Source organism: Mauremys mutica, chromosome 7 (assembly GCF_020497125.1).
Source record: "Mauremys mutica isolate MM-2020 ecotype Southern chromosome 7, ASM2049712v1, whole genome shotgun sequence".
Classification (NCBI taxonomy): domain Eukaryota; kingdom Metazoa; phylum Chordata; order Testudines; family Geoemydidae; genus Mauremys; species Mauremys mutica.
In genome coordinates this window covers 2,927,007-2,946,948 of record NC_059078.1, presented here as the reverse complement: position 1 = coordinate 2,946,948, position 19,942 = coordinate 2,927,007, and the positions used below count along the sequence as shown (strand labels likewise).

General features: G+C 42.9%; 1 protein-coding gene across 11 annotated transcripts in view; it reads left to right on the top strand.

Moving 5' to 3' along the window:
• FHIT (fragile histidine triad diadenosine triphosphatase) overlaps nucleotides 1-19,942 on the top strand; it is a 1,025,256-nt gene that overhangs the window by 815,369 nt on the left and 189,945 nt on the right. For 10 of the 11 annotated variants that reach the window (XM_045023395.1, XM_045023388.1, XM_045023393.1 and 7 more), the window contains one exon: nucleotides 297-326. In XM_045023395.1, the coding sequence (XP_044879330.1) occupies nucleotides 297-326 (30 nt within the window). Of the gene's footprint in view, nucleotides 1-296; nucleotides 327-1,495; nucleotides 1,618-19,942 lie in introns of those variants that run through there. The other variant, XM_045023396.1, reaches the window with a different exon arrangement.

The following is a 19,942-nucleotide window of genomic DNA, read 5'->3' as shown; positions in this document are numbered from 1 at the left end:
TGTCCACGAATAACAGAAACGTTATTGCTAGCAATTAAAAACTGGGATCTGAGATCATGAAAAATAACAACTGTGCCAGTATTTATTTCCTTTTCACATATTATCTTTCCCTTAATCATGACCTGAAATGTAAAAGCATCTGGTCCCACATGCTTTGTGCTGAATGGGACCCAGGAGAATACTATCAATTAACACACAATGAAATTGGATTTAAATTATTAATGGGCAATATTTCTGAATCCCCAGGAGATCCTTGTTAGCCCCACTTATCTGACTCTTCTATTTTTTGCTTACAGGATGGTCCTGAAGCTGGGCAAACTGTGAAGGTGAGTGCTTATGCTTATTATGCAGGATACAAATTAACAAGAGACAATTATGAGAACTAATAAAAGATCAAAACTAGTCATCTGCAGAACATCGCTGTATCATTTTGTTATCCTTAAGGTTAGAGAAATTCTGGGTCTGTTATGCCTGTCAATACTTGGATTGAATTTGCATGGAACTGTGTTTACATTTCTCTTCTTTACTAGGCAAAAGTTTTCAGCTGTGAAAATACCATCTCTGTCCTTACAGAGAGAGGCTCTCAGATGATAATTGGCTGTACCATGTTTATTTCACATGCATAGAAAGCTACAGAGGGAAAGCCATTTTTGTTGTTGTTTAGACAGTGAAAATATTGCCTTTTCCTTCATAATTTCTTTGCCTTTCCTATTCATGATTGAATGAGTTGAGGCTGATGAAAGGACCAGCTAAACTGAAATACATTAGAAAAGCATACTGTACTTCTTTTTATCCACGCTTTCTCTCATCACATTCTTGTTAGCAAAGTTCAAATCTAAAGGAGCCAGCGAAGCTTAAAAACAGTTTTTAAGCCATGCTAGTGCAAAAAAAAAATCTATTATATTCTCCATTCGAGTAATAAAACAGATAAAATCCAAGATGGTTCTCTGGCCACGTTTCACTCCCCCATCGTGCAAATGCAAACACAGATGTAGTTAGATTATATGCCTGAGCATTAAATAAGGGCTATTTTTTTTATACTTGGAATCAAAGGAAGATGGTTATGGTTTAGCACTTTGTAAAATCAGATTATATGTCTTGAAGAAGCTGTTTAGGTTGATTAAGATAACTCTGACAACCAAATGATGGCAAATAGAAACAATTTACTTACTTCCAATTTGGCGTGTTGACCTTACCATTGATATTGCATTTATTGCTTGCTGTGAATATCTAAAAGAGCGGGGGGGAAATAAGAAAATCTCCAGACTGCTGGGAAGCTTATGGGATGCATAGCACTGAAACACAACTTACTGCAGTGCTGCAACAAAACAGATTCTGTAGCTCCCATGCTAGGCTGCTAGATTGCACTGGGAACAGGATGTTGATGGGTGAAAATGATTATTTTCAGCCTAGTTTTCTTTAAAAAATGAAGGCTTTGACATTAAAACCCAACATGATTTTGGAAGCAAGACACAATATTTCTTTCTGTTACCAGGTACATATTATCTTTTCCATGAGAGGCTCCTGGGAAGCTATTTTAAAAAGTGAGAGAAACATTAGTGCTAATGATCAAAATTAGAAGTGAAAGATGTGCATATCTTCCTTGATTGAGGACAGTGACTAATATATATTTAGGCTTTAAAAGATGCAAGAAAAAAAGCAGGTAAATATACCTAATTTTCTATTTGTACAAAGCGTATGTGCATGGGTCCAGCCAATGAATTGTGAAAATATGTAGGCACACGGTCCCATGGAATGCCCCGTCCCGCACTTCTAACAAGTGTAATGACCCACTGATCAGCCCCTGCACTCAGAAAGAGTGAGTGTGTTTTCAGAAATAGGAAGTTAGCAGGTTGCATTTTTCCACTTTTCGGCATCATTGGACAAAGCTACAGTGTGTTGTCATCGTTTTGATGACATATCTCACCTGAAAATGCAAACAATGATTGTGTTCAGAGAATTAGGAACTTTCAGAACCTACCTCAGATTACTATGATCTGCGTCTTGTTTAAGGAAAATAGTGCAGTGGGGATGGGTAATTTAATAGCTGTGTTCCTCCCAGGTGGCTGGGGATCATGAAGTCTGAAGCCACTTACTTGATACATGAATAATTTACACATCTTACATCAAATATGTAGTGTGTTGGTTATTTATATATGAGAAATGCACAGTTATATAATCCCAAACAGAAAATGTTATTAATTCACCTCAAGGGTATCAAATTCATTCTGGGGAAGGGACTGCATTTCATTTTTAATTAGGGACAGTGGGCCAGAGCATATATTTAGCCTTCTCCTCGCTCTACAGCACATCTGCCACTGAGGTCCGTAAGGCTATGTGTGTGCTGCAGTCAACTTGGGTCTGAGCAGACAGTTAGCCTTCCCCAGTGTGAGTCCTACTTCGCCAAGTGTGTCCCCCTATTGCTGTGCTCCCCGGGTGTGTCTAGGACATCTGGGGCCAATCCCCTGGCTCTTAAGGCTACAATAAGCTACACTGTCCTCTGATTCTTTCCCAGTGAATTGTGGGAGAACTTGTCTGTTCTTCTGAGCACGTGGGGGGAATTGTGGGAAAGCATTGGAGGACTATCTGCACTCACTTGGTTTGTCCTGCATCCCCACTGCAAAGTGTGTGCGTGGGAGAGAAGTTATCAGCCCAGGCGAAAGCAGCACTTGGGTGTCGCCCCGTACCCCAGAGCTAGCCAGCTAACCTGGGTTGAAAATGCCACCAACCTTGAGTAGGTGGTTTTTGTAGTAGGAGAACATTCCGGTAACAGCTAGGGCTAACTCTGCAGGGAAGACGTACCCTAAGAGGCTTGCAAAAGATCTAGCGGGCTATATACAAAGCTAAAATTGCTCCAGTATAATTCCTCCCAACAGCCACTAACACTAAAAAAAACCCAGCCACAACAGTCCTACATTAACATTTCCACCCGGTGCCGTACCAGCCTGCTCATCCCAACCATCAGATTAAGGCTCCAATCCTGGCAACACTCAGACTACTCACGGACCTAAAATGAAGTACCTGCACAAGGGTCTGCCAGATCGGGGCCTGTAGCCTGCCTACTTTTAACAACAGCGTCACCCTCAATGAACACTTGAGACGACTGAAAGTTGCATTTCAATCAAATTAATCAGTAGCCTATGTTGTAGAGTTTGCTTCAGTGCATGAGCGAGTCAGTCTGAAAAATTAGCAATTTGTTTGCTAGTGAAGTCTGCAAAAGAAGGTAAGAAACAAGAATCTTTTTATCAGGGGGCTGTTTTAAAATGCTTACAACTAATAAACCAATGAGCCGAGTTACGTCAATTCTTTCTTGTTCTCCACGAGGATGTGCTGTAATTTTGGAGAAGCTAGGCTGTCTTTTTCATGCATAAGAAAGAAGTCGAATCCTATTTTAAGTATAAATTGTAGCTTATCCTTCACTATGGATCCATCTGTAATTATAAATGTTCTCTGTGTGTGTGTGTGTATGCGTGTGTGTGTGTGTGCACATTACACTGTGTATATATAACAGATATCTTGATTGTCAAGGAGATGATTCTGTTGGTTTTAGTGTATCGATTGATGGCAGCTGTGATTCCGTGGTGTTTACATGAGGTGTTTAGGTTTTACCCAGATAACCTATATAGTTTTTTGCAGTGCCAATCCAGAGCCTAGTGCTAGATAGCCAATGCCATGATATCAAATGACTGGCTAGATTGTCCTCTATGCTGCCCTGCTTACACTGTTTTTGGATTTCTCTTTTCTACTGGGACACTTGAATGGTGGCTTGTCGCAGAGTAGAACCAAGATCTTCAAATACGTCCACCTAGAGGTATTGTAGCAGCTAATATGGATGGTTACAGCCATGTCTGTTATGTTTCATTCAATTTAATACTGCCTTTCGTGATCATGAGCGTCTGTCACCTAAGCTCAAATGCTCAGAGTCAAGGTTGCTCAGACGGTGAGTACACCCACTTCCTTATACAGAGCATGCAGTTGCAAGTTCTAGGCAGCTTCATGGTGCTACTTCTAAATACTCCTGTTTGTGTGTGTGGGAGAGAGATCTTCCCATGGAAGAAGCAGTGAGTCCATCCCAGACCCCATGAATGATCTTTACTTGCTCAGGGGTCTCCTGCTCCCTCCCCACTCTGGCTGTCAGGCAACAGGACTCAACACATCTGCCTGGCCAGGAAATCCTGCAGAATCCTAGAGTGCAGAGTAAAAGGGAGTAGTATGTTGTTTTAAGACCTCTGACACAGATTCTTTGCAGGACCCCTCTTCTACCCCCAACCTGGGCTCCAGGAAGGGCCTGGAAATGGAGGGGTAATTCTACAGGGATGGCTGACTCCTCCCTCCCCCACTTCCAGGTAGGCTTGTGGGAGATACAATCCACTCTCAAGTCTGGGGCAATGATTTGATTGTGCATCCAGGAGGTGGGTTCTGCCCATTCCCCAGTCATGTGTGAAAGAAGCAGACACTGTCGTTCAGAATTGTGCACGTACATTTGTATCCTTTCTGTTTTATTCTGGTGAGGTTTTTCTACTGTGCCCATCATTGTGGTGTCCAGTTGCCTTCCAGTAGTGCCTCAATGGACATGACTCACATGCAGTTCTTTCCTTGTTTCTTTCTTCCTCTCCACAGGGGGAAAATTGCTTGTAGATTCTCATGTAAAGAATTTTTACTTCTGCAGTCTGTGCTCAGTTTTCTCTAGTGCAGGGCAGGTCTGTGTATTGCCCCTTGCATTTGGAATGGAAGGTGGTGGTTTGGTTTGTGTGCACCTGGACCATCCAAATCCTTGCACTGGAGCAGGAAAATCAGCTCCGTGGCTTAACACAGGGCTTTTAAGTGTATGTCAAGTGAGCAGCATTTGAAAATCCACCCCTGTGTAATTTACAGCCTTCTTTGTAAGACCAAGTCAATAAATGTGTATCCTGACTTTGTGGGCATAGAGCTTACTAGGGAATAAACCCTGAGCCTGCCTGGCCTTTGATGTGGGATTGCAGCCATCCTGAGAAACGCCAGGCATTCTGTACTCTCGAAAGGCTACACAAATCAAGCTGGCAGGGGTATGATGCAGCTAATTTATCTGTAGAGACAAGATAATATTGCACAGCAAGTGTCTGTTGCACAAACACCTATTAACACACACCTCATTCTGCAACAGTGTCAAAATCTCAGTCCTCTCAGCAATGTTCACAACTGCCTGCCAGCTCACCAGTTTCGGGTTCATGTAAAGAAATAAGAAAGCCAGGCCGATGCTGGCAGTGTGAGTACGTATGCAGAAATTTAGTTTGGGTGTCACATATTCCACTAATTATTTTACACTGCGAAGATTGCTTCTCCATTATTTTTTGATGTGCATGTTTTTCTTTCGCAGATGCTTTTTTAATGCTGCACTAAATCAATCCACCTGGTTTGCATTCTTTAGGAATCTTAACCTGAAGTAAAGAGTGCAGTATTTATTTACGCCTACCGCAAACATTTTCATCCTATCTGCCTAATGCGCTGGACTTGGGGTTTCACTACTCAAATTAATTACATCACATCACATCACAAACTGATTGTATCAGAAGGTTTAAAATTATTAACCACAACGCTTTGATATGGCAACAGAGTTTCTCTGCAGATGTGAATCCTTGTTTAATAACACATTGAAAACCATCTTTTGCTCTCTTAATAGAGAGCAACACAAAGATGACTCAGAAGAAAAGTGCAAAATGCAAAATGTACTTGGTTATAAACAAATTTAAAATTCCAAGTGAAAAAACAAGTAAGAAAAGCAAACAGGGTTTGAACCGTAGAAATGCACTATGAGACCTGAGACCAAATGGTCTGTTTGCCTTTGCCACTCTTGAAAGCTTGTAAGATGTGCAAAAAATGGTTTGACAAAGTACAGTAGCCTCACTTATTGCTTTTCGAACCACACTGATGGTGCTTTGCTGTAGAATATGTCAGGCTGCAGCTCTATAATTGGCACTGCAAATCCAGTAGCCTCAGGACAGCAGTGGCTACTTTCAGCTCATAACTTTCCTTCCATTTTTAAACAACATTTGGGTTTTGTGTTTTGGATGAGAAATCTGTTTAAAGCTAGGAATATGCTGCATCGGAAAGAGGCAGTGTCTCTAGGTATTGGCTGCTCCAGCTGGACATTTCAGACCTTGTCGCCCCTCATTTTGAAGCCCTCCACTGGCTCCTTATTTTCCACTACATTAAATTCAAGCTTCTTGTCCTTGCCTTCCAGGCACTTCATAATTCTGCTCCTCCATAATAATTCACTGCCTTTTTCTCATTCAGATCCCTTCTCAAGACCTATCTCTGGGATGCCAACAGGAAATCAGCCAAGCAATTATGGCTATTTGGTTAAAATAGCCAGAGAGATCTGCGGCTTTTAAAATTTATTTTTTAAAATGAATTATTTTGCACCATCAAGTTTTGCAATAGCTAACCTATGTATAATAGAAATGGGGGAAAGAAGGAACTGGAAGGGACCTCGAGAGGTCGCTGAGTCCAGTCCCCTGCACTAAGGCAAAACTAAGGATTATCTAGACCATCCCTGACAGAGGTTTGTCTAACCTGCTCTTAAAAACCTCCAATGATGGAGGTTCCACAACCTCCCTAGGCAATTTGTTCCCATGCTTAACTGTATTCACAGAATCTCATTTCTTTTACCCTCTTCCTCTGTTCACTCCATTGGTTTGTCACAGTCACTTGTTGCATTTTGTTTTCAATTGGATTGTGAGCCCTTCAGGCAGCTAGCACAATGGGGCACTGATCTTCAAGGAGTTCTTTAGGCACTACTGTAATATACATCATCATAACATGCAGGAAGTTGAAGGAAGATGCTAGACGTCTCTCATGGTGCATGCAATCAATACAGGTCATTTTCTGTAATTAGAACTCAGCAGACATTGATGAGAGGACAGGCGAGATTGTGGCTGCACTACCTGCCAAATCAGAATGCTTTGTTTGAAGGCTGCAGGAGACACAGGCGTACTAAGAACATGGAGACTCCCCAGTGATTGATGGATGTGACACCACTCTGAGAACACCAAAGGCTGGGGCACTGCTAAGTGGAAATGATGACTTGGATAACAAAGTCTGATGTAGAAATACCAGGTTGCGAGGCTCCCTGAAAGTAAGGAGACAGGAGCCATTGAGAGAGTCTCTTTTGCAGTGAATTCTGATGGGGCTCGATGATTTTGAATTCCCACTACAGCATGTCATGGTATTAGATCCCAGACTTACTTGCAGAGTAATATCGTAATACATCCCTAGACAGACCGGAAATAGGCTCTGTATGGACTGGCTTGTAAAGTAAAAACAAGAAAAAATCGTGCAATCAATTTATTATAGTTATAAATGGGGAAAGTAAACTGGAAATTACAAAGGGCATTGTCTGAGCCAGCCTAATGGAAAGAGAACCTCTCTCGTTCTCTGCTAAGAATGCACTCTTTCTTTCCCAGGCTATTTGCTTTCTTAGAAAAGTCTCCCTTTTCCTTGGTTTAACTGTAAGCCCCATCCCCTAAAAAACTCCCCAAAGAATATATCAGGGTTGCTGCTAGTGAATGGGCCTAAATACTCAACTTAATGATCCACATTCACAGGTAGATATTAACTGGTATAAAATGCCATTGGCTACACCCATAGCCTCTGTCCCAGCTTTTTGGCACTGTACCAGCAGCTCCAGTGGCAGACAAGCCAGAGACTTGAAACTGGTGGCAGAGAGGCCAACAGGCTGGACAAGCAGTAATGATCTTGACGCGCCATAGACCTCGCTCCCCCGAAGGCTTTCACACGCTTCACTTGGAGCATGTGTGAGGTTCGTCTGCTGCTTCTGGCAGCAGAAATGTGCCTGCCCAATTCACAACACCGCTCCATACCCAGCAAGAGCTTCAGCAACTAAACGAACATCTGCACCGAGGCTGAGGCCTTGTCTACACTACAGAGGGAGATCGATCTAAGTTACGCAACTTCAGGTACATGAGTAACGTAGCTGCCAGTCAGTCACTTCCTAGACTCAAGCCAGAGCACGCCCCTGTGAGGATGTGGTCCCTGCTGGGACACCCAGCAGCACTGGACACACACTGCTTATTGAAAACATAATTACCCTCAGCATGAAGGGCATCAGGTTCCCTTCTTCATCCAGAGCACTAGAAAGCTACAGGCCTAGTTTGAGGAAGTCAGTTTAAATATTTATCCATTTTGTTTTTTTCCGAAGAGGCTTTGGGCAAGAAACATGCCAGTCTTCTCCAAGCAATCTGGAAAATCATTTTGCTTCCTTATTAAAAAAAGACAGTGCTAGATTCTCAGCTACTCTGGATTTATACTAGTGGAACTCCATTGCCTCAGTGGAGTTGCTGTAGCTGGATGGGAAATGGTTTTCCTGTCCTGTGAGAATTCTCAAGATGTTGACATTTTTTCTCCATCCTGAATTGGGATGACAAGTTAAAATCTTGACAATTTTCATGAATCAAAAATTGAAAAAAAAATGCAGATTGGGTCATTCCAAATGTTTTGTTTTGATAATTTTGAAAAGTTTCATTTTGATTGTGAACTTTTTAATATCTTTTCTACTATAAATTAACTTAAATTTCCAAGCAAAAAGTCATTTTGACCCCAAGCCCCCAAAATGTCAAATTCCCAAAATGGATATGTGTCGAAACCTGTCCCTTCCTGCAAGCATCTTTTGATGAAAAATGTTTCAATGAAAAATTCCCATCCAGCTCTAGCAGTGACTCCTGATCTGCACTAGGGTCACCGAGATCAGACTCAAGCTCTTGCACCTTAATTTGAAAGAACCCTTCATTTCAATGTTCATTATACTTGCTTCTCATTACAGCACTATGTTTAAACCAGTCTCTGTGTGAATGAGTATATCTAGCCAAATCCCACTGAGTATAGGTCCTACAGAACAGTCCATTGTTCTGCAAAGACAGATCTTCTATGAATCCCAGACAGTGTCTAAGGTCCAGCCATCAAAACTGCCTGATTAATTTTCTGGAGCTTAGTGTACAAGGGCTCTTTCCTGGCTTCATCTCTGTTATGCTACCTCTTAACTTGTCATCCAAACACCTTTTAAACCTTTTCTCACCACTTTTCAGCGAATGCAGTTTTTGTGTTAAACAACCTTCTGTTTCGGGGCAGAATAGCGTTCATTCTGAGACACATGCAATGCCTTGTGTATGAAAGTGTTGCCATTTAACCCACCGGTTGGACTTGACACTATGCTGTACTCTGTATGGGGTGTAAATCATTTATTAAACAAGTGCTGCAAAGCTAGAATCCAGTGTTAATAGGTTTTTCTGACTAGCTTTGTTCCTAGCAATATGTTTCACTTTATAGCAAAATACCACACACCAAAATTCCAACCTTTGATGATTTTGCTGTTATTTTGTGACCACATTCTTACCTAATTGGTGGGGCCCTCGTCCTTCTAAGGAACTGCCCATACAAAGGGAACACAGGTAAGAAAGGATGCACAGCGGCTCATGGACATAACCAGCCTCTCCCTCACTTATATATATGTGTAAGTGAGAGACAGAAGGATGCTTCCTGCAAGCACAAACGTGGCCACTTTTAGAAATTGTTGCATCTTTTAGCCCAAAGCCATTTGCAGCTGACTGAGCTGTGAAACTTCGGTGTCTCAGCTGTCTGGCTGGATCCCACTCCATCCTGTGTCACTTGTGGCATCAGAGGATCATAGTGTTTTGCTCTTCTTCTTTGGAATATTAATGATCCAATTTAAGCCAGACAAAGGGCACCCATTTACCAGAGTGATGGCTACCTTATAAATTCATGTAATAAATAAAAGAGTAAATCTGGCCCCATATTTTTCAATGCAAGTTACATCAACTGCAGAGGATGAAGGGCTGTCCATAAAAAACCCATAAAAACCCAGTACTGCTTGAGTAAATTTTATGCTAAAAAATGTAAGGCAGACAGGTTTTCTCACTTGAAAGATTAGACATTTAGGCCATCTTCTGATCTTTAGAAATGACAAATACATCTGGGATTTGACCTTTAATGGTGCTCAGTCCCAGTGGTGCATATTTTAGTCTATGTTCTGCATCACCACATTAGCTCACAATGGAGAAGTGTGTAGAAAACAAAGTCCCTGTGTGCGTGTGATTTACAAACAGAAAACCAAGGTTACATTTATCAGATAAAACATTCATGCAAAAGGGCTCACCCGGCTCTTGATGGGACAAGAGGAAGAGGGAGGAAAATGTTACCTTATCATGTGTAACAGAACTGCCTTTGAAAAGGGGAAAAATAGAACAAAATCTGGTTCTTAATTCGCCATAAGAGGCTCTGGCATTCTCTTGAGCCTCAGTGAGGCCCAAATTGGGGTTTATGGCAGCAGAGCAGAAATCACTGCACACACTTCAGTGGAGTTATGCAGGATTTATGGCCATGAATCTCACAGTAGACTCTGCTCCTGATTTAGTGCACTGGCCTTTTCCCACTTGGAGACCTGAGAACAGATTCTAACTTATGTCACGCCCAGCAACTAATTTGGTGGTTTTCTTCTACTCCCAGTTTGTGCATGCCAGAAAAGACACCAATGAATTTGATACATTTCAGCATGATTGGCAGACTCTCTTCAGAAAGAGACCTGCCACTCAAATAGAAAGAGGTGTTACAGGTCAGGATTAAAGTATATTACATATATTGTACTGTCTGCATTAAGCTGGTGCTGTTCATGATTCTTATTTCATTACATAAGTACTCAATACCTACACAGTTTTTGAAGGAAAAACATTCCAGTTCAGATTCTCAGAATCCCGCATGCAATTCATTTCCTAGCTAAAGGCATTCCTGACTTTTGTTGTGTCTTGCTATTTCAAATGTCCAGAACGAATGCTGCAATAAGGAATGAATCAATGGAGACCAACTGAATGATTTAACAATTTTGATCCTTTTAATTAGCATTTGACAGATGAGTTCAACACAGAGTTGTAGGTTTCCAGCTGTAACATCTTTGTCCAATTTTGGGATAAAATATGTGTTCTCAGAAAATAAAGTTTTAACTATAACAACTGGCTGGGTGAGCAAAATTAATCTTAAAACTTACCTGTTCCCATTTCTTTTCCATGATCCCTACTCTTCCTTAGATGGGACTTCAACCTGCATGGTTCTGAGATGCTCAGTTCCTTGCAGGAGTTTTCAACACCTGGCACCAGATCAGAAGGTCTCATGCTCATTTTTTATCAACATAACGTTTCTAGCAGATGATAGCTAATGAGAGCTGACTGAATGAGCCTCTTTTCTTAAACTGCTGAAGGAAGCCCTGACATGCAGTAAGAACAGGGCGGGAGCTGGAATTAGGAGCCTACTCAGCCCTTCCAAGTGGATAACTCACGGGAAGGATAAAGTACTCAGAGATAATCTGAACTTACAGAATGACTGAACTATTTGCCCCAGGTCAGCTGAGAGGCAGAGTTGTGCAGTGGGCAAAGCACTGGACTGGGAGCTAGGAGACCTGGGATCTACTCCCGTCTCTGCTATTGACACACTAGGAAACAGACAGCACAGTGCATCACCTCCCTTTCCCTTCTCATCACATGCCTGGTTGTACCATCTCTAGCCTATCCTGGGTTGCTGGTATTGGGGTCCCTGGTGCTGGTATCATAGAAACGATCATAATCTTTACCTTTTGGGTGGGGTTAGCGCAGGCGTGGATCATTAAGGAATGCTGACACTATCTGTTCTGGAAACCTGTTGCAGGAATCCTTCCCGTTGCCCTCGTTCCTGGAAGCAGGGCTCCCTGAAGACCCACGTTCCTCCCTGTTGTATGTGTCCTTTGTGAACCCTCCAAGCAGAATTTTGTTGCTGTTTGGTTTTATGCTGGAATTCCTGATGAAAGTCCCTTTGCCTCCAGACTATTCAGCATGGAACAGGAGCTCCCTGCCTTAGCCCACCACCACCTCTCCCAAAAGAGCCACGTGGAGGTGGCAGGGAAGGTCTTTTGAAGGGCAAATTGGGGCTACAGAGAGGGGTGGTTAATGCAGATTCATGACATCCTCACCCCTTTCCCGTGCTTTTCTGCTCCACTCTGCGCTATGGTGTGGGTACGGTCTGTCGTTACTGAGTACAACCATAGTGTGCTAATCTCTAACTCCTCCATGAGAACAGAGATTGAGCACCACAATGGAAGACTGCAAGTCTGGGAAATTTGTCATTTGTTTACTTCTGGGTGGAAGCCCACAAAATGTTGTGTCTGCATGCACAGATGGATATTGAATACTGTCTCCTCTGAATAAATCCTGCCTGCTAGTGTAGCAAAGCAAGCATGTATGGTAGGCCATAACAAGGCCTGCAACCTCTAGGATAAAAAGTTGAACAGACATCCAGTGTTACGCTAATCAAGCTTTCCATGGAGAAAAAAGGTGTGCTGTTTGGTAATCCGCTCAGGAATTCGACTTGTCACTCCCTTTCTTCTTTAATGCTGAGCAGCTACAGTATGCCAGGTGCTGCACAAACACACAGAAAGACAGTCTGTCACCTCAAGAGCTTACCGTGTACGTAGGCAAGACAGGCAAGCAAAATGTGTGAAGTGATATTAGAAATCCAGCCTGTTAGTTGTTTTCTTTTTCTAGTATTATTTTCCTTCTTTCCACTCCCTTTTACAACCCTCTCTCATCTCCTTCCCTCCCGTTAGTCCTCTGGCCAGGTGCCTCTGTGGTAGCTGCCCCAATGAATACTCATTGCTTCCTGTTCACCCCATGGCATAGATCCAAGCTCTGTATCAGAGGGTGGAGAAAACAGCTAAAATTCTAACCTTAAATGGGTGTCATTCCAGCAGCAGGTTTTAGATGTATTTAAATGGATTGAATGCTTGTGAGCAGTGCCATTTTGACAGCCATAGGACTGTTTGCCCAGAGAGGAGGCACAGCATTGGCAGCTCTGTGTAATGGCTCATCAGGGTGCCTGAGCCCTTTATGGAGAGGCCACTTCAAGGGGTGCGAGATCAGTTGCAAACCCATTCAGTTCTTGGTCTCTCTTTGCTCAGACTAACAAGCAAACCAGTTAGTGCCAATTTTAGTGGTGGTTTTTGTTCATATTAGTCAGCTCTGAAGAGAACTGAAGCACCAACTTAGTTATTCAGGCCTTTTGTTTGTATTCAAAATGGAGACCTCATGGCGAATAGTTCTGTACCCCATTTCCGATTCATTGAGTCCCACTTCCCCACATAACTTCTGTGACTTTGAGTCCAATTCTCAGCTGGTTCAATGGAGTGACACACATTTACAAAGCAAAGAACTTGACCTTGGGTGTGCAAACAACCAACTAAATGTGCAACTGTTTATTTGCATGCCCAATTACAATTTGCTTGTGTAATCTAAGTAACTAAATATGCACAGTAGATTATTTTAATAATGTCCATAAAGCATAATTTGAGGTATGGAGTTACTTTCTTTGTATGTCTTTCTTTTCACCCAAAGCAGCGCTCTGTCACAATGTGCAGCTATAGGAATGACACCAAGGAAAAACCACAGAATTTATTAGATTCTAATAAACTCCCCTCAGTGCACACACATTCAATATCTTCTATTAACATTAATGAGAGTTATGCATGCATCCCATGGAGAATAGGCCCTGTTGTTTTATTTCTTTTCCTTGGTTTTAGTATTATAGCTCATCCCACAGTCAGATCTGTAGGGCACACATGTACTCCTGCTGCGCACTTATTTGCTCTGCTTAATATATACAGCTGGATATATACAGCCTCCTTCCACAGGAAAGCTGAATGAGCACAAATAGAGAAAAAAATCTACTTCCACCGAATTTCTGTATTTGGACAAAGATGAGGACTGTGTAAATTAATGAATTAATGGATAACTATTGATTACCAGTAGAATCTAATGAAATCATAAATATCCCCCTGAACAATTACTTGTTCCATGTTATTAAATTATCAAATCCATAACTAGTTTTGAAACTAAGACTCCTAGTGCTTGAGGGAGCAAAGTTGTGTTTTGGAGCAATGGAGGCAGAGGCAGTGCCTAGGTAGAGAAATTTATTATTTAATTTGCTGAGTAATCTAATTTCGAATAACTATTGAGTTTCTAAAAAATGAACTTGGATTAGATTTTCTTGCCAGGAATAAATAGGAAATATTGGCCAGTGTATTCATTAGCTGTAGTGTATTGAGAAGACGTGACTGCTGCTCGCTTTCTGTTCTTTTGTGCTGTGTTCCCTGGTACTGTTACCCATACCTTGGAACAGGCCCTGCTCCAAACAGACTGCACCCGTGTGACAAAGATCCAGAAGGAGGGAGAGACACAACTCATTCATCCAAGGAACTGATGCTGTCCTTCAGTGTAAATAATTCAGCTTTGTGAGTCTTTATTCCTGAGGCAAATGGCGCTCAAGCTGTGGGGAGCATAGGGACCTCTGGGATTAGATCACGTGACATCCTTTGAAACCGGGGACATTGGGGAGGCATGCTAAGCGAGCAGTATTCTTCACTCAGGCTTTATTTCACTTGCTTAGTAAGGGTCCTTTGTTTACGATTTTAAAAACAGATCGCTTACAAAACCCATTGACTATTACTCCTAATTCCCTTCTGCACACTGCATTTGGCATCTAAGGGTATGTCTACACTACAAAGTTCGGTTGCTTTAATAGAAGTGGATTTTTTAGAAATCGCTTTGATACAGTCGATTGTGTGAATACCCACTAAGCACATTAAGTCGGCAGTGTGCGTCCACAGTACAGAGGCGAGCGTCGACTTTTGGAGCGTTGCACTGTGGTAGCTATCCCACAGTTCCCGCAGTCTCTGCCGCCCATTGGAATTCTGGGTTGAGCTCCCAATGCCTGATGGGGCAAAAACATTGTCGCGGGTAGTTCTGGGTACATGTCGTCAGGCCCCCCTCCCTCCCTCCCTCCGTGAAAGCAATGGCAAAAAATTGTTTCTCGCCTTTTTTCATGGGTTACCCATGCAGACGACATACCATGGCAAGCATGGAGCCCGCTCAGCTCACTGTCACCGTATATCTCCTGGGTGCTGTTGGCAGACGCGGTACTGCAGTGCTACACAGCAACATCCCCTTGCCTTGCCTTGCCTTGCCTTACCTTGCGGATGGCAGACAGTGCAATACGACTGCTAACCGTCATTGTCGTCCTGTGGGTGCTCCTGGCCGACCTTGGTTAGGTTGGTCGGGGGCGCCTGGGCAGAAATGGGTGCTCCTGGCTGGCCCCGGTGAGGTCAGTCGGGGGCACCTGGACAAAAATGGGAATGACTCCAAGTCATTCTCTTCTTTAAGTTTCATCTAATAGAGATTCAGTCCTGCCTGGAATATCATGTCAGCTGGAGGCTTCTGGCTCAGGCTGCTCTCCCAGTCGGTAGCACCGTGTGGTCGCACCTACCCCAGCCTACCCCTTGCTTCCATGGCTCATGAAGCCTGGATGGTAGTAAGGAGCAGTTCAACTATAAGCTGAGCAAGTGCATAATGGTGGTAGAATGTGCCTTTGGACGTTTAAAAGCTCGCTGGTGCAGTTTACTGACTCGGATAGACCTCAGCGAAACCAATATTCCCATTGTTATTACTGCTTGCTGTGTGCTCCACAATATCTGTGAGAGTAAGGGGGGAGACGTTTATGATGGGGTGGGAGGTTGAGGCAAATAGCCTGACTGCTGATTACGCACAGCCAGACACCAGGGCAGTTAGAAGAGCACAGCAGGATGCGCTGTGCATCAGAGAAACTTTGAAAACCAGTTTCATGACTAGCCAGGCTATGGTGTGAAAGGTCTGTTTGTTTCTCCTTGATGAAAACCCGCCCCCTTGGTTCACTCTACTTCCCTGTAAGCCAACCGCCCTCCCCTCCCCCCTTTGATCTCCGCTTGCAGAGGCAATAAAGTCAGTGTTGTTTCAAATTCATGCATTCTTTATTAATTCGTCACACAAATGGGGGGATAGCTGCCAAGGTAGCCCGGGAAGGGTGGGGGAGGAGGGAAGCACAGGGGTGGGGTAGTTGTAGGGGCACCCCCTAGAATGGCATGCAGCTCATCATAGAAGCGGCATGTCTGTGGCTCTGACCCTGAGCAGCCGTTTGCCTCTCTGGTTCTTTGGTAGGCTTGCCTGAGCTCCTTAAGTTTCACACGGCACTGCTCCAGGTCCCTGTTATAGCCTCTATCCTTCATGCCCTTGGAGATTTTTTTCAAATGTTTTGGCATTTTGTCTTCTGGAACAGAGTTCTGATAGCACGGATTCGTCTCCCCATACAGCGATCAGATGCAGTACCTCCCATTCGGTACATGCTCGAGCTCTTTTGCAATTCTGGGACTCCATGGTCACCTGTGCTGATGAGATCTGCACGGTCACCTCTGAGCTTGCCACGCTCACCAAACAGGAAATGAAATTCAAAAGTTCGCAGGGCTTCTCCTGTCTACCTGGCCAGTGCATCTGAGTTGAGAGTGCTGTCCAGAGCGGTCACAATGGAGCACTCTGGGATAGCTCCCAGAGGCCAATACCGTCGAATTGCATCCACACTACCCCAAATTCGACCCAACAAGGTCGATTTCAGCACTAATCCCCTCTTCGGGGAGGAGTACAGAAATCGATTTTAAGAGCCCTTTAAGTTAACAAAAATGGCTTTGTCGTGTGGACGGGTGCAGGGTTAAATTGATCTAACGCTGCTAAATTCTATCTAAACTTGTAGTGTAGACCAGGGCTACGAACAATGCTACATTGGTTTAATGTCACTTTTAGGGCACGTTTCCACTACAGGCGCTTCAATGGCAGCGCTGCAGCTATGCCACTGTAGCACCAGTAGTGTAGATTCTGCTTACAGTTTTTCCATCAGTGTAAGTAAGCCATCTCCTGGAGCAGCGGTAATTAGGACGATGGGACAATTCTTCCATCAGGCTAGCTCTGTCTACATCAGGGGTTAGGTCAGCTTAACTGAGTCAACCTACATTTTAAGGGTAGGCCAGGGCATAGGGCTAACGTCATCCTTGTCCTTCATGGTGAGTGGGACAGAGGTGCTGTGTGGCCTATAGAGACTCATTCAGTGCCAGCCAGGTGTTGCTCCTCTCAACATGAGCAGCATGTGCCATTGGGTACCACTTGCTGCCAACAGCAACATATTCAGTGTCTGGTGAGAGTTAGAAATCTGCTGACCATGCCCTCTTATGGACGTGTGGTCTGATCCAAGGCCCATTGAAGTCCATAGAAAGATCTCTGTTGACTTCATGGCCTTTGGACCAGGCCTACATTGAATAAGCTAAAGCTTATTCTCCTAGCACTCCCTTGAGAATCATGGTGATACCCTGACTTGCTGCTTATGTGAGGTGGTGAGTGGTAGGAAGAAGAGCTCTAACTTCTCCTCTTTGACCCCTGTAAACTGGTACATGCAGGACAGAATTTAGCCTTTATTCTGCTTTATTAAAGAAAATTGGAAAAGGTTTAAAAAAAACCTTCCCAAACTTTCCCAATTTCTGATGAACAAATTGCTGTCTCTGCTTAATAATAATTCCCAGTATTTGCTGAGCACCAGGGTGCATTTGCTAAAAAGTTATTCTACAGTTGCCTACCTGATTGACTCTATAATTAGCAGCAGATTGCAAGAGTAAAGTGCAACGACATACGGTGTATTATCTGTTAAGGGTGCGTCTTGCTTACATTTGTTTGGCTTGACCTCAGCAGGTCCAGGCTTACAAACCTATTCTCAGCTTTATTAAGCTGAACGTCTTCCAGTTTGCTTTAGTGAAATACCCAGTCCAATTGTGTGTATGTGTGCATGCACAAACACACACTTCTAATAATTGTACAGTGGACCAGACTAACAAATTTCCACAGCCTGCCAATGGTAGCTTGCAAACCCTATTGGGGAATGATAATTTGCTGTTTATGGTCATAATTATCCCTTGCCATTCAATGCTGAAACTGAACAAAATTTTGCTGAAAAGTAAAATATAATAATAATAATATAATATAATATAAGCTTTAGTAAATTAGCCACAGTCTAAATGCAAAAATGAGGACACAACAGAAAATTAATATTTATCTTCTACCAGTGTGTAACTGGCTTTGTTAAGAAATGTCTGAAAGCTAAGAAGAGTTTGTTAGACAAATTATAATTTTAATTGCAAACCTAATTGATTATACTCAGCATGCTCATTAGGTTAAGGGAGAATGAGTCAGCCCTCAAGGTCATTACAGTAATAGATATTGTAGGCATGGAGTTTGTGATAAGCTGGTTTGTGAACATCTAATTGCTCATTCATGGCAGCGTCTGCCACTTTTACTCCCGAACCACTCTTTGTCCAATTTATTTAACACCCCTTAATATTCCACAGTTAGATTTACTAGGGGGAACATCGAGCAATGAATTTCCAGTCCTTTTTGTGCCTCAAAGGCAGACTGCTAAAAAAATAATGGTGTGACACCAAGCAGGGTGCATCATAACTGGAAATACTCACCTGCGGAGAACAGCAAGAATTTCTCCTTGAACCCCACCTCTCTCCCCCAAGAATAAGAATCATAGGGGTAGGGAAATAGATTGGGAGAAGATGCTAAAAGGGACATCCTTCTTTTAAGGGCACAAAATAATCAAAACTATGTTGTTGATATTGTTGTAGAAGGCACGCAACATACCAGGTGTTTGCAGTTAATTCTTTCATTGTTTGTTTGTTTGAGAGAGGCTGGGGCCGGGCTTAAAATCAAATCTTTTCTTGGGAGACAGGGCAACTGAGATGTCACACAGCAAATTTCTTCACCTGAACAGGACTTTCAAGGATGAAAACATTCTCATGATAGTAGTTCTGGGTTTTATACTGTGCTTTTAATCCATAGATATCAAAGCACCTGACATTGGAGGTAGATATAATAAAGTATCACTATCCCCATTTTACAGATGGGGATATTGCGGCCCAAAGAGAAAAAAGTGGCTTGTGTAGGACCACCCAGGAATTCAGTGGAAGAACCAAGAATCAAACCCAGGCCTCCTAAGTTCCACTCTGGTGCCGTATCCACTGGGTCACTCTGCCTCTCTAATTCAGGTGCTATCTCAGCATATCCAGTTGTGTGAAACTATTAGTGCCACATCCCTATGCCATGGAGTGCAGCATGTTGGGAGCTGAGGTGAGGCAACCAACGTCCTTCCTGTTAGATTCACCAATTGTATTCAGTGTGTGAACACAGAGGGGGATAGCAGGGGTTCTTTCAGTTAAGACACGTTTTCCTACGTTCCAGGGCTCATCGGTTTATTAAAAATATTAAATAAAATGGTTGGAGGGGAGAAATTCTCAGTGCAGCATTGACAAACCTGAGCTGTGGAATAATGCACCATTTGCATGCAATCACATCAGCATTTGTGTAGTAACATCACACATAGTCATTTGGTAGTACCATGCCAAAAATAGATAAATGAAACCAAATAAATATTTAACGATATGCCAATTTAATTACAATATAATTTAATAGTGACTTTAATCATTTTGTTGATGCATTGTGAAAAAAATGATAAATGGTAAAAATTCAATAAAGTGCAGATTCCTTATATTAACAAACCCATGCAGACCGAAGTCTTAGGGCTAGTCTACGCTGCTGCGCTATAATTGGCACAGCTGCAGCTATAGCGCATCTGGCGAAGATATGCTATACCAATGGGCGAGTGCTCTTCCGTCGTCATAACTACTCCACCTTAGCGACAGGTAGAAGCAATGTCGGTTGAAGAGTGTCTCCCACCGCCATAGCACGGTGTAGACACCGCTTGAAGTCAATATAACTCATGTCACTCAGAGGTGTGTGTGGCTTTTTCACACCCTTGAGCAACATAAATTACATAGAGTTCAGCAGTAGTGTAGACAAGCCCTTTGAGTTCCCTCCGCTATAGTCAGACTCCTTTCCAATAGTAGTCTGTGCATCAGACATTTCTTCAGTCTTCCAGGGGAGGCGGCTTTAGATGCAAGTTTTCACCCATCCCTAAAACTCAGTTGCAGATATGCAGTTGTGAT